The 14,950-nt window shown below is 42.6% G+C and overlaps 1 protein-coding gene across 1 annotated transcript in view; it reads left to right on the top strand.

Moving 5' to 3' along the window:
• Positions 1 to 13,251, top strand: part of rab3b (RAB3B, member RAS oncogene family) — a 19,657-nt gene extending 6,406 nt beyond the window's left edge. Inside the window, exons 2-4 of the mRNA XM_046049805.1 lie at positions 8,669 to 8,787; positions 8,862 to 8,986; positions 13,065 to 13,251. Of these exons, the coding sequence (XP_045905761.1) occupies positions 8,669 to 8,787; positions 8,862 to 8,986; positions 13,065 to 13,249 (429 nt within the window). The 3' untranslated portion in view covers positions 13,250 to 13,251. The remainder of the gene's footprint in view (positions 1 to 8,668; positions 8,788 to 8,861; positions 8,987 to 13,064) is intronic.
• The last annotated feature ends 1,699 nt before the right edge of the window (positions 13,252 to 14,950 follow it).

Below are 14,950 nucleotides of genomic sequence, written 5' to 3'. Positions count from 1 at the left end.
GCATGTCATAATATAATGCGCAGTTACATGTCATAATATAATGCGCAGTTGCATGTCATAATATAATGCAGTTGCATGTCATAATATAATGCGCAGTTGCATGTCATAATATAATGCGCAGATCATGTCATAATATAATGCAGTTGCATGTCATAATATAATGCGCAGTTGCATGTCATAATATAATGCGCAGTTACATGTCATAATATAATGCGCAGTTGCATGTCATAATATAATGCGCAGTTACATGTCATAATATAATGCAGTTACATGTCATAATATAATGCGCAGTTGCATGTCATAATATAATGCGCAGATCATGTCATAATATAATGCAGTTGCATGTCATAATATAATGCGCAGATCATGTCATAATATAATGCGCAGTTACATGTCATAATATAATGCAGTTACATGTCATAATATAATGCAGTTACATGTCATAATATAATGCAGTTGCATGTCATCATATAATGCGCAGTTACATGTCAGAGAGCAGAGTGATGCACTGTAACATGATGTTCTGCTCTCAGTCGACAACAAGCTGTTGCGAGAAAATAAAAGACATTCTGGGCTACAGCTTGTATCATCAGTGGTGATGTTGTTGCCATGGCAGTGGCTCTTCACGCTCACTCACTCTCTCGCCGACACAGACACACACACACACACACACACACACATACACACACGTATATGCACACACACTAACTGTGCTCTCATCAGTGGCAATTAAAGGGACCTCTTGGGGCGAAGAGGTTGAGGCCTGGCAGAGGACAGAGCAGTTGGGGGTGTGTTTGTGTGTGTTTTTGTGTGTGTGCCATAAGCATAGCTAATCAGAGCCGACTGATAAAAAGTGAAAAGATGATGATGAGTAAAAATAGACACAACACACACAAAATGAAAGAGCTGAATGAAGCAGGCTATGGGTTTGCTAAAATACTACATGCTATCAAAGCCAATATCAAAGGAGTTGTAGTTGTTGAGCGTTAACTAAACAATCTTTGTATAATCTGTGTTAAAATGATGAGGTGTCACTGTCTAATGCAGCAGTAGATCCTCTTTAATGTTATGATATGAACGTCTCATAAAAAGCATAATCTGGTTGAGGGTGGTTGACAAGGCAGCCCCACGAGTTCCGGGTTCTTTGCATGTCAGTCGGTTTTGGTAATTTGCTTTACTACAAATTTGTTTGGTGTTTAATTAACTAACTGAAGTACCCCCTCAACACAATAACACCCTCATGTTTATAGCAGTTGCGGAAACAGCACAAGCTCTACTTTGGTCTTGAGAAGCTGCAGCCTTTATTCACTGACTGATTTTTAAAAATGGCATCCCACACTTGGTCAACCGAATGCAGACATAACAAGAACACCATTCCTTTAATATCCCGTGGTATAAGAGTAGCTTAACTCCTTAGCAGAAAATGTACAGGTGCATCTCAAAAGTTCAATATCTTCCGTGAAACTTTCACATATTGTAGATTCATTACACATAAAGTGATTTTTTGTTTTGTTTTAATCTTGATGATTTCAACTAAAATTGGTCATGTGACTGATCCATTTTAGTCACCCTGTGATGGAGAGAGGCCCGTGGAATAAGTGATAAGCACATTTAAGATTTTTTTATGTTCAAGGAGTCCTGATGTCTGAACAATTACAGACAGGTTTGAGAAAATCTTCTGCATGTGTTGATGCTTAAGGAACTTGCAGTATGAGGCTATGTTAGCGTGATGTTACCCTCGCACTGCTGGATGACACAAATTTAATAAAGGGCAGGGACGGGGTAATTTGAGCCAAAAGACCTGGGGGAAGTAGAGCCAACTATTTTACTGTAATTTTACATTTCATTTGTATGCATCACCGAAATGATGTGACATTAAGCATTTTAGACCAGAAACCATCATGCCATGCTTCTATGAATGGAAGACAGACAGGAGTCCAAGTCAAATCTCTGCACTTCTCGCACTTCCGAGTCTCAAACTCGAGTCCCCATCTCTGGTGGGAGAGGTACAAAAATAGGAAGTCCATACATCAGGTTGCACATGAAGATCAACAGGTTGGCTTTAAAGGAACACATTGATATGAAAAAACTAGGAGACAACATGGCTTCAATGTTTCACTATGTAAGTGCAACTAAATGTTGGGACCTGGCATTTGAGTTTGTATGATGAAACGACACCCATGTGGCTCAACATACCCTCATATGGGGCAAGTTGAGCCAAGAGTCCACTTTTATTTGAAAAGCCATATTTTGAAAACAATTTATTTTAGATCCAAATTGATTATTCCCAGGGATGCACCACATCCTAAAATATGTGTACATATTTTAGTTGAAGACATTACTGTCATGTCCTCACTTTAAAGACACCTCAAGTAAAAACTAGCTCAACTCACCCTGCTCTCCCCTACAGCTCATGGAAATCAACTCCAGTATCTCAAAAATAATAAAGAAACATCGACCTGAGAGGAGCTCTAATCAGCTAATTAAGGTTTTCTTAAGCCTTTAATCTCTCAGTCTGGTTCTGGTGCTCACAATGAACTTTTCAATGATATTCAGATTTCTTTATTGCACCTGTACACTAATGGCTAAAGTGACAAACAAAAAGGAGCTTCACTACTCTTCTAACACAGGATATCAAAGGGATGGTGTTCTTGTTATATCTGCACTTCATCAACTGACCATGTATGGGCTGCCGTTTAAAAAAAAAAATCTGGGATGAGTGAATAAAAACATTGCGGTCACTATTGATGTTACCTTGGCTGTTAAAAAAATGCGCAGGATGTTTACTGTAGTGACAATTGTAGTGCCGATTCCCTCTGACCAATCAGTGGTCAGCAGTGTGTTTTCACGTCACCTTTTAGTACCGGCTCAGTTCACCTGGAACCTGATTAATAAAAAACTTTACTACAAAGAGCCCACTGTGCTTAACTATCTTACTTTTGACTGATGATCAATTTCTGCATATTTATTAATATTAATTGTAAATATAAATAAATAATATATAAATAAAAATTATTTTGGCATGAATTTTTTTCAGCCGTGAGTAATGTCTGCAGGTAGTCCTCTGACTGCATAGAACCCAAACAACATTTACCAATAAGATAAGACGGCCAGTATGTAACCTGTTCGCTGCTGCTCCTTAAGCTCATTGCTTTGAGCGCATGGAGATATCTGAAGGAGATGCAGATTAGTATGTCAATATTTTCATCAGCTCAGTTCTTCTCTTATCTGGACACTGGTGGCTTAGAGAGATATTCTTAAGAAAACTCTTGAAACAAATTGATTTATATTTGAAACAGTTTGCGTGAATCCTTCCCCACTGGCAGCCCTGGCCACATACTAGTGTGCTGTTTTCAGAGCCTGTTGTTCACAGCTTTGGGCGTCTTAGTTCCAATGAAGGGAAATCTTAATGCTCCAGTATAAACAGTATTTTAAACAATGGTGTTCTTCCATCTTTGTTTCAACAGTTTGTTTGTCCCTGTCCTGTTTCAACATGACAATGTCCCCGTGCACAAAGCAGCTCCATACAGAAATCGTTTTCCCAGTTTGGTGTAGAAGAATTTGACTGACCCGCACAGAGTCCTGACCTCAGCCCCATCAAACACCTGGATCTCACTGATGCTCTGGTGTCTGAATGGGAACAAATCCCTGCAGGAGGAAAGACTGAAAGCAGAAGAGTGGAGGCAGCACATTGATGAACATGGTGTCACAGTCACTTATGGCTGCAATATTCAGCTGTCCACATACTTAACATGTAACATACCATGTTACTGGACTGCAGTGGTAAATCAAACACGTTTCTCTCTGCTTTTAACTAAACTGAGATGAATCAGTCACTGCCTGAGGCTCTGCCTATCACCCGTCATGATTAATGTTGTTGCTACTACACACACACACACACACACAGTAATAGCACTCCACATCAAATCCCTATTAATTAAATGCAAACGAGCACTCGCCATATCTCACAAGAAAAAGGACGAGCCAACCAGGGATTGCTGAATGAGTGCAGAGGAAGCAAAGCACAAAAGAGATAAATTTAGCAGAATGACTGCATCCAGACCAGCTGTAGTGGTGTGAGGGTGAAATGGTGGAGGATAGCGGCTGAACGTTGTGGGAGTCGTTGTTGACGGGTGTGAAAGTCACATTGAGGCTCAGCTGGTTTGTTGCAGTCAAGTAGCGATCTGCGGCGGCGGATCGATCTGTGTTTCAGATAAGATTGTTAAGCGTCTTAGAGGAGATGAGGCTGAAACCAGTCGAGCTGTTTGGTCCCTGTGAGATTAAAGAACGAGATAGTGTCTGATTAGCTGCACAAAATCTAGACCCATATGTCCCTGGAGTTTTTTATTTATTTTGATCATCTGAATAAGTACTTTTAAGTACATTTTCAACGACCTGATTTGCACATTGTCTTCATTAGCACGTTGCTGACATGATGAGCCTGATTTTTCATTTAAATACAGAAGACAGTGTCATCATTTGAAATACCAAACTCCTTTGACCCGGCCAACAAAACAAGCACTCTTTTATCCTAAAACCAAACCAAAAACCCTGGTTCACAGCGAAACTCAGACAGCTTCGTCAGACCAAAGAGGAGGCCTTCAGAAGTGGGAACAGAGTCCTGTACAACCAGGCCAGGAACAGTCTGACTAAAGAGGTCAAAGCAGCAAAGAGATGCTACGCTGAAAAGCTAGGAAACAGCTTCACAGCCAGCGATCCTGCGTCAGTGTGGGGAGGCCTGCGGACCCTCACTAACCTCAGGAGACCATCCCCCACCTCTGCTGGTACTCAATGACTGGCTGGCAGCCCCCCCACACTCTGCCCCCCATCACCATACTCAACAGCCCTGTGTCTGCTGTGGAATCCTTTAGGTTTCTGGGATCCACTGTGTCCCAGGACCTGAAGTGGGAGCCCATCACGGACACCATCATCAAGAAGGCCCAGCAGAGGATATACTTCCTGCGCCAGCTCAGGAAGCTCAAGCTGTCTAATGACCTGCTGATCCACTTCTACATAGACCATCATCCAGTCTGTCCTCTGCACGTCCATCACTGTCTGGTTTGGATCTGCCACCAAAAAGGACAGGAGCAGACTACAACGGACAGTCAGGACTGCAGAAAAGATCACTTATTTATTCACCATTCTCTATTTCAGTGCTGTTCATACTGTTATATTATATATACTGTATACCAAATCCACCTACCTCATGCACGTAACACCTGCACATAATACTTATTTATTCCAGCACTCATCACACTGTGTACATGTATGCTTGTCTGTGTATGTGCACCTGTAGATCACATCCAGAGTCAAATTCCTTGTATGTGTACAGATACCTGGCAAATAAAGCTGATTCTGATTCTGATTTTCAAACAGCTCACACAACAGAGGACACATTTTAGGTTTGCCAGCAGAGATTATTTTACTGAAACCGGTGGACAGCCAAAGCTCCGTCATCCTGCAGCTGCAGTCATAATCTCAGCTACAGCCTCAGCAGCAGTCGGTGAGAGAGCTCTGTTTAATTATCTATGTAGCTGCAATGAAACAGACTTGAGCCTGAGCAGTCTCAGCTGAGGGTTCGCCCACACGCGTTGTGGTCTACTACATAACACTATCATAACACATCTCAGCCTCTCTCTGTGGGTCAGAGGGAATGCCAAACGTAACACATAAGAATTTCAGAGAAAAACAAAATCCGTTCCCGATCCTCCCTTTTCTACACCACCAAATCCATGCTGATACTGCGGCTGCACTGATACTTTTTAGTGAGAGAAAAGACTGTGACACGAAATTAGAAATATTGTGCTAGACTGCGATGCAATGCCACTTTTCAAGGCCTGACTTTAATCTTTCCTGGGATCTGTTGACCTTGTTGCCGTTCATCACAACAAAAGATTCAATTATGGTCATTTTAAAATCCTGTCTCAGAGTGTTACGAAGGTTTTGGGTTGTCTGAAAAACCTTTACATTAATGAATCTATTACTAAAGTGGTGTGATGGAACTGATCCTTTTATTTTAGATGACTCACTTATAAGATAAATTTCACCATCTCACCCAACACGTTCTCATCTCAGGGTGTCAAATACTGAAAGCCGGACAAAGCATATGTATTTGACGGACATGGACTGGGATGTACTGGCACTGAAATTCAGCCCGGGACTTGACACCCACCTCTTAAGTTTGTACAAGCAAGGCACTACTGCACTGAACAAGACCAGGTCAGGCAAACCTGAGTCAGTCAGAGTGCCAAAATACTTAAATACAATCAAAAACTACAATGCAGTCCTATAAAATAGAGCTGTGTGTGTGCATAAAAATCAAAGCAATTGATCGCCAGTCGTTATGTGTGAACTACACAACGACGCATGAAAACGTCTCCCTGGCGCATTTCTGACACATCGCCGACGTCTGCCAGATATCTAGCACGCCAAATATCTGGAGGAGTCGGCCGACTCGACATCCACATCCAGCCAATGAGAGCAGGCAGCTACTTTTTTACTCCCCTCCAGCTCTCTCTGTAGCTCAGATGATCCCTGATACCTGCGTGTGCTGATCCATCCTTTCACCCAGATTCTTTGTCTTTATAATTACTCTTTATAATAACAAACAACAGCTGTTTCGTCTGTAGGTTCGTCTCATTTCCTGTTTCACATTTCACGTGTGTTTTCTTGACAAAATGTGGTTTGGAGACCAGCGTAGTGTGTCACCAATCAGCCACGTAGTGTGAACGCCTTCAAGACTCCCGTCACTAGACGGCAAGTTGTGTAGTGTGAACCTTAACCCTAACCAATAGGCACGCAAAGAACTGCCAAGTAGCACATCTCGATAGGTAGCATAAAGCGACAGAACACCAGTCACGGCTCTTTAAAAGTTGAACATAAGAAACTGAAAAATAAAAACTCCGGCCAGCCATACGGGATTGTTCCCAAAATTCTAGATGGCCAGTCTGCACATGGAAACCTTCAGCGTCCGTACGAGACGTCCGTATGTGTTATAAATGCAGTGTGTGTTTTGGGTTGAAATAAGTACATTACATAACAGTGGATGGGTTACAATGGAGTTACTTGAAAGATCAAGGGTGTCCCATACAGACACTGAAGGGTACCTTGTGTTTTTTTATTTGTGGCCATCTCAAAGTGTCCATATTGGCTGTCGGGCTATCTCACCGGTACCCAAAACCCAAACACACCAAGGCAGTTTTTTTGCGTTGTTTCTGTAAAGTAACAGCAGCAGTTTCATATCTGCAGCTGTAAACACGATGATAATGATGACATATGCACCATGTACAGGCGCGGAACACACAGTCAGTCAGTCAGTGAGCTGTAGAGTCGACTAATGACGAGACCGCAGACTGAGGAAGGGTGATAAAGGGGTGAAAGGTGGTAAAGTGACTTCAACACATCTCTGTGTTACTGTGAGGTGAGATCAGGTGTGTTATAGTGTGTGTGTGTGTGTGTGTGTGTGTGTGTGTGTGTGTGTTGGATGTGTCTTTCAGACCAGGATTAGTATTTTTAATAATTTCTTTTGTCCTAAATGTTTAATGTGTCATTCAGATGTCTGTTCTCAGCACCAGTTTAAATATTCACACATGCATGTAAATGTTTAAGTGACATTTGTTTTTTGTGCTTTTCACTGAGAAAATTGATGCTTTCAAATTGATGGAGACCGTCTGACTTGCAGTCTTAACAATGCTTGCGTCTCTATGGAAACAGCAATTCCACTATTAGCCAAATCAATCAGGTTTTTGTGCCAGAATATAACAGATAATATCCCAGCTTAGTGTGTTGGGCTATGGGCTTATCCCTCACTGTAAACAGGACACAGTGTCCAACGGTTTAAACACTACGAGGTTTCCTGTTGTTCTGTCCAACATTTTTGTGCAGAGAAATAATGATATTAGCTGTGAGAATAAATGGAGTTAAAGAAACAGCCATGCAAACAGGTTGTGGTTTGAATATTTATTTATGGTAAGTTATACCTTTGTTCCATGTTTTCTGTTAAATTTGTTAAATTTGTCCTTGTGTGTTTATTTGCACTTTACTTCCTGTGTTATTTTGTAGTAGTTCTGCCTCTTGTATCTTGTCTGGCTTTTTAAATGTTCATTTGCTTTGGATTCCTGTTACTCGTGCACTTTGGATCGTTGGTTCCTTGGATTGCCTGCCTCTTTTGTTGTAAGTTTCTCTACCTAGTGTGCTGCATTTGGGGGTCCAAATCCCTCCTACCTGTGTTTGCACTTGACTAACCACAACAGCATCAGAGTGACCCCTCGTGCACCTTTGCCTACCTGCAGCCGGAGAAGCAGAATTCCAGCTTCAGGAATGGTGTGAACCATTTCAGTGCTTCCCCTGGCCTTTCCTGTAGCCCCACCATCCCCACAATATGTCCACTCGTACACAGGAAATATCAAACTCCATTTCATTCCTGAGCACACCCATTGTCCCCAGAGGATGAACTCTCAACATTCCTCTAGGGCCAACTTCAACGATAACCTCCTTTGTTGACCTTCCTGCTAGAATAAATAAATGATCAGTAGGGTGTTCATTCTGTCCGATATTTCGGTATTGTTGGGTGTAATGCGAACAGCCTCTTGAAAGTGAATGCAGTGGTGGAGTTTTGAGTTTTATTACGGAGAAACGCTGATGTGTGACTGGCTGTTTATGTTTCCAGGACACGGCGGGGCAGGAGCGTTATCGCACCATCACCACGGCATACTACCGCGGCGCCATGGGCTTCATCCTCATGTATGACATCACCAACGAGGAGTCCTTCAACGCCGTCCAGGACTGGTACGCGATTACCCAGGAAGCTATTCTTCTGTGTGTTTGATACTCAAGTGAAATGTTTTAAAATGTGCTTTCAGGGCCACTCAGATTAAGACGTACTCGTGGGACAACGCACAGGTGATCATGGTGGGCAACAAGTGCGACATGGACGAGGAGAGAATCGTACCTCCAGAGAAAGGAAAACACCTCGCCGACCAGTTAGGTGAGATGTTGCTGCATGAGAGCTACTAAAATACTCTTCAGCTCAGGTTTCAGAGCTTAACAGAACTCTGATATCCAGAGAGAGGGTCATGTTTCCAAAACGACCTCCAGTGGGGTGTGAGGATGAGCCTCCAGGAGAATGTATCTGTCATCTAGATAATTTTTCGCTGCTTTGAATAAGAAACAATAAAATAAATTTAATGTTTCAGTAACCAAAACAACATTTTGTCTGGCTTTCACCAGCTCCCAGTGGTGTAATGTAGTAACAACGGGCCCCAGTGCAGGCTGTTATGATGGGGCCCTTGGGCTACACAGTTACGAAATACACTGCGTTCTTGTCCACAATGGAACGCTGTATTGGCAAATTTATGTGCCTTATTTCCTCGTTTTGCCACGGTTTAACAACTGATAAGATTAGATGCAGTAAATACCTCATTTAAAGCTCCTTAAATCGATTTATTTCCATATTAAAATCTTCAATTCAACAGTCCTCTTTGTGTGCGTCTGTCTCCAACACACACACACACTGCAGCAGCTCGACGCAGCAGTCTAAAGTAAAGTACCATCATGTGATGGATTTTAGAGTCGGACTGTGTCACCTAGACTTTTGGAAAGTACAGAAGTCAAAGAGAAAGTTTTAAGGAGCATGGCCGGTGCTGTCGTTGTCAGAATCCTGAAACGTTTCACGCTCAGTGTGCTGAAATGACGCACACTTTTTCGAGCATTTTCAGTAGAATAACCTCCCGAATCATGACAAACACATTCCTCTTCAACAGGAGGCAAGACATTATGGTGAAACACATGTTCTGAGAACAGGCCAGATAAGGTAAGGCCCACTCAGCGGCGAGCCCTGACTCCTGTGGCTCAGGAGATAGAGCGGGTTGCCCATTAATCAGAAGGTTGGCGGTTCAATCCCCGGCTCAGTGAATGAATGTGAGTGAATGGTGAATGCAGATGTGGTCGAAAAGACTAGAAAGACGCTATACAAATATGGGGCATTTACATAACAGCCTGTAAAACAGCAGCTGCACCAAATCCACTGAAAAAGCCCTTGTGAATTTGCTCACCTATTTGAAAGGCATCCAACGAGCCTGCATTGAGGGAAATATTTGACAATGTCCTCAGTAATCCAAAACAATCTTATTTGGGAGCTTTGCGACCCTCTGCTCCTGTTCCTGTCTCTTCTTTATGTTTGAATAGCAGGACTACTAGGTTGCACGTGTGCTCTGCTAGGCTACTGGTCAGATTTTGCGATTCACGCGATTTCTGGAGTCTTGTCGTCTTGTCACGTGATCAAATAGAACCTCAAGATTGGGCAGCCATATACATTATGAAACGGTTCCTTGTGCAGCAATCATCACTGCATATGTGGGCAACGTGACACAAATACCAAGAAATAAGACTAAATTCGTTCTGTGTTTTGATATTTCACCGTACCTTATAGCCTACTGCTTGCTTACTGCTGTGGTGTCAGACACCACAGCAAAAGGGGGAAATGCACATATGAGTGTATATATACCACCTGATCTCCTTAGGGAATATAGATTGTGATAAAATGGGTGTTCACTGTTGATTGATGACTTTTAATGCATTTTTACCATGTAAATAGCACAAAACCCATGAGCCTTTGCTGTCGCTGCTTTGATTAAGAAGCCAAATTGGACGTGTGAGAATTCAGAAAACGTAGTTGTTCCATTCTTGCACGCAGGTTTACCGCTCACAGTTTGTGATCAGTTTTCCAACAATGGGTCGATGATTTCAGACGGAGGTGAACACGACCAGCTTCTCATTTCTCATCACCAACATCGATATTATAGACTGAAATGAATGCTTTCGCTGGTCAGCAGTATATAATCATGATATAATGGTAACTCAGTGACGTGTATTGATGCAAAAGAGCCAGCATCTTTGCCAGTTGATGATCCATGTAGAAGGCTTGGATATAAAGGAGCAGCATTGCTCTTGTGCTGTGGTGTAGAGCTAGTTAGCCCAGGAACAAAAAATAAACTGTTATTACTTTCTACCATAACACTGTTGATTTGTTAAGATACACTGACGCATAATAAGTAATTGGACAATCAGCACCGAGGTTAAGTTCATGATTTATTATTTATAGTTTCAAAGAATAAGTTTCACTTTTTACATTAGAAAAGGCTTTGAGGATGACGACTAACCGATGAGTTTCTCTTCCGAGTCTAATAAAGAGCAGAACAGAACACGTGTGAGGTAAATTTAAGTCAAAAAGTGTACATGATACACATATTGAGATCATTCAGTGTGACTTACACTTCCCGCGGATATCAATAAGAAATCCTAGAAAAAAGACGCTTGCCTCAGAATCTTTAAGATTTCGTCAGTATCAAAGTAATCCAGTGATAGTTCTCTGTACATCGTTGGGTACGCTGCAAACAGGAGCTGCTAACTGCTAATTCAGCTTCTTTAAATAGTGATAATTTGCCAAGATAATAAAACAAATTTGTGAAAAACTGCCTCGTCCTAATTAGATGTGTGTTAGCATGTCTCCATCTCTCAGATAAGCAGCTCCTCCTGCAGAAAAATCGCAGAGATCCACTTTAAAATATAAGGACGATTCTCCAGACGGGATTTAAATGGCAGGAGGAGCAGTGAATTCACAGAAAAGCGGGGAGTGAAAAGTGACCTACATACTCAGCTCAAAACGGGATTAAAATCCCTGACCAGTGCAAGAAATGTTAAAATCACTTCACCTTCCCTGGAGACATAAATCCTGTCTGAATGGGGCAGATAACACAACCCTGTATAGTACATTTTCATTTATTTTATCATTCCTGTGCAGAATTCAACAGGTTCACCAGGTAAACTCCAGGAGAGAATGACTTCGCTCTGGGGTGTGAGTGCTGAGGAATATTGAAATAATATAATTTTATTTTAGTTAAGAAAGCATAGCACTTGTTTTAGCTCTACTGATGGGAGCTATTTACGTCTTGAAATGAGAGTTTGCTCCTGCAAAATCATATTACGAAAGACATAGCCCATGCAGCACAACGTGACTTAACTAGTTTCAGATATTTGATTCATATCGGAGGCATTTATCCAGCCTCACGTTCAAACATGTGGGCTGGGATCACAGGATACAAGTAGATATTTGTGAAGTGGGAAGAAGAGTCTAAGCATAGTAAACACACTTTGAGATGCTCAAATAAATAAATAAACACACCCAAGTTAAGTCAGAAAACACTCTTTAGCCTAAAGCCTATAGATCATGCTGTAAATGTTTAGGCTACTCGTTTCCAAACCTTTTGGCTTCAAACAAAGCAACGTCTACGACTTGGTGAGAGGACAACCAAAGACAGACAGAATGTGATTCAAACCTGCAAAAAGGATTCATAGCCACTAAATACCGGCTTAAAGCGTGATTTGCTCTTGTGCAGGCAAAGGTGGAGCAACTGAGCATAAACATATATATAGCCAAGTAGAAACCATTTGGAGACTGCAAGACTACCTAAATGTTCATATAACAAAACCTCCTTTTTTCATTACGACTGCCTAAAGCCCCTTTTCCAGAGAATGGAAACAGCTCAACTCGACCTTTTTGGTTTTCTATGGGGGAAAAGTTGTACCTGTACCTGCTACCAGGTACTGTGTTTCCTATCATCTCTGTCGAGTTTCCAAGCGAGCTGAGGCGATACTAAAATGTGACGTGAAAACACAGCAGACTGTTGATTGGTCAGAGAGAATATTCACTAATCACTGCGTCATCACAGCGCGCAGCAGATAGAGGCCAGCAGCAGAAAGGGAAAAGTGATGACGCATCAAAACAGTGCTCCCGCCGTCACACAGACCGCTGCAGCATTTTCATACCGCTTATCTGTCTTTACATTCTGAGGAAGGTTTAAACGTTTTAACTTGAAAAAGAGAAAGCTGTGTGTGGCGTTGCGATGACGACCAGCCACATTGAAGGGTGCTATCTGCAATAAAAAATGGAGGACAGCGGGCCAAAACCGAGGCGAGTGGAGGCTGTGCTGGTAATGGAAAAACGGCTTAAATGAAGCTGCATATATTCACCTTAAACTGTTTGACACTTCTGTTTCCTCCTGCAGGCTTTGAGTACTACGAGGCGAGCGCCAAGGAGAACATCAACGTGCGGCAGGTCTTCGAGCGCCTGGTGGACATCATCTGCGTGAAGATGTCGGAGCGCGTGGACGTGGAGGCGCCGGCGGCTCCCGGCATGAAGACCACCAGACTGACCGACAAGCCCGCTCAGCTACCTCAGAAGTGCTGCTGATCGTCCGTCGCCCGTTTATCCCTCTGCAGTTGCCTCGTCCGCTCCCCAAAGCTCTCGAGAAAAAGAAAAAAAAAACAGATTAACTATTGTAACATTCCTCAACACACTCTCTCTGCTTCAGTCCATGTTTGTGAGCAGTCAATAATCACTACGCCTGCTGCGATTTCTGCTAGCTAACATTTAAATAGCAAGTTTCATCCCCTTCCCGTCCCCAAGTATCCGACCCTTACATAGGTGGAGTAGTAAGGGTGCAGCGTACTCCTGACAAAGTTTTATTTGGCGTCTTTGAAAAGGTTATAGAGCCACTGTTGGTACATATCGCTGTGAGGAAAGGCATGCAAGCTAACTGCGACTGATGTTTAATGAAGTTCACGCTAGATTCCCGGGTTTAGAAGTGACTAGAAGCTTTTTTGACTTGGGAATACTCGCAGGGCTAGTTGGTGAACCACTGTAGCTGAGGAATTAACAGCTAACACGCACTTGTCAGTTACATTTGTTCTCCAAGTTGTATAGCTTGGTTGTTTTACTCAAGAGGCGTATTTGAATCATCGTCTCGTGTCTCATAATTGTCTGCAAACCATTTTGTGGAGCAGTTTATAGTCTTGACTAGGGCTGTCCCCGGCTAAGGATAGTCGAATCAGAAAAGTCTTGCCTAGAGTCGACTGACTAAACTGAGGCTTATCGTCGACCCTTTTCTCTCAGCTCGCCTGCCATTCACCGATCTTGTGCCGAGTTTTGCGTGCGTGCTGTGCGGCCGACACATGCATGCACGTCGCGGTTCCTCACAGGTCTATTTCAAGTACTATTTAAAAACAATATGATGTTCTTTGTGTGGTTCATCAATGGTGACAAATGATCCAAGCGTCCCGCGAGGTGCGGACAACTCGGCACAACACCGTTGAAGCTGGAGCTCGGCCTCTTCAGCAGGTGTTCCTATTCTGCCACTACACACATACGCCTACGCCCCCCTTCCTTAAGGGTTAGGATTACAATTTTGGATTTATTCATGCACTATAAAAACATTTCTTAAGTCCCTGTGAGGGACTCCTCTGATCGCAGTGATTACATTGAAATAAATAGATTATAATAGAGAATAGACAGGGAAGCAAGTCTCAACGAGGTATCGCGCAGACCTGCTGTTCGGTTAATGAATTGATCCTGTCAAGGAAGAGGGTTCAAAACTGATAAAATAACGTCATATTCAAAGTCAGAACAAGTATAAAAGAAAATTGTTAAGCTTAAGTGCAACACACATCGGCTGGGTCATGAAGTCATTGCGTCATTTGACATGCATCAATTGAGACTTATAGCACATACCAGAGGTGCCGTAAGTACGGTAGGTGCAGTAGCCAGGATCTGCAGAGATGCAAAAAAACATTAAAGGAGTGAAAGATTGTTCTGGTGAGATTTACAAACTCTTACGAAGAGTTAATAGGCACTTATGCTTGATATTAGGACATTGGCGAATACTGACAACCTGCATCAAGATGTCGCTGTTGTGTGCGCTTTACAGACAACAACTGGTGCGAGTGTTTTGAGGCACGTGGTGTGTGTGGTGCTCTTTCCCTGCAGGTTGAGATGCATCTTCCAAACTTGCACCAGAAACACCCCCAAAGTTGTTGAGACGTACAAGCGTCCCGATCATGGGTGACTGCCGCGCTTCACTTTGGTTGCACAACCACAGAAAGACGCCAAATGTGA

Source organism: Micropterus dolomieu, linkage group LG05 (assembly GCF_021292245.1).
Source record: "Micropterus dolomieu isolate WLL.071019.BEF.003 ecotype Adirondacks linkage group LG05, ASM2129224v1, whole genome shotgun sequence".
In the NCBI taxonomy this organism is placed as follows: Eukaryota; Metazoa; Chordata; class Actinopteri; order Centrarchiformes; family Centrarchidae; genus Micropterus; species Micropterus dolomieu.
Note: the sequence above shows the minus strand (reverse complement) of the source record. Positions and strands in the feature narration are given on the sequence as shown.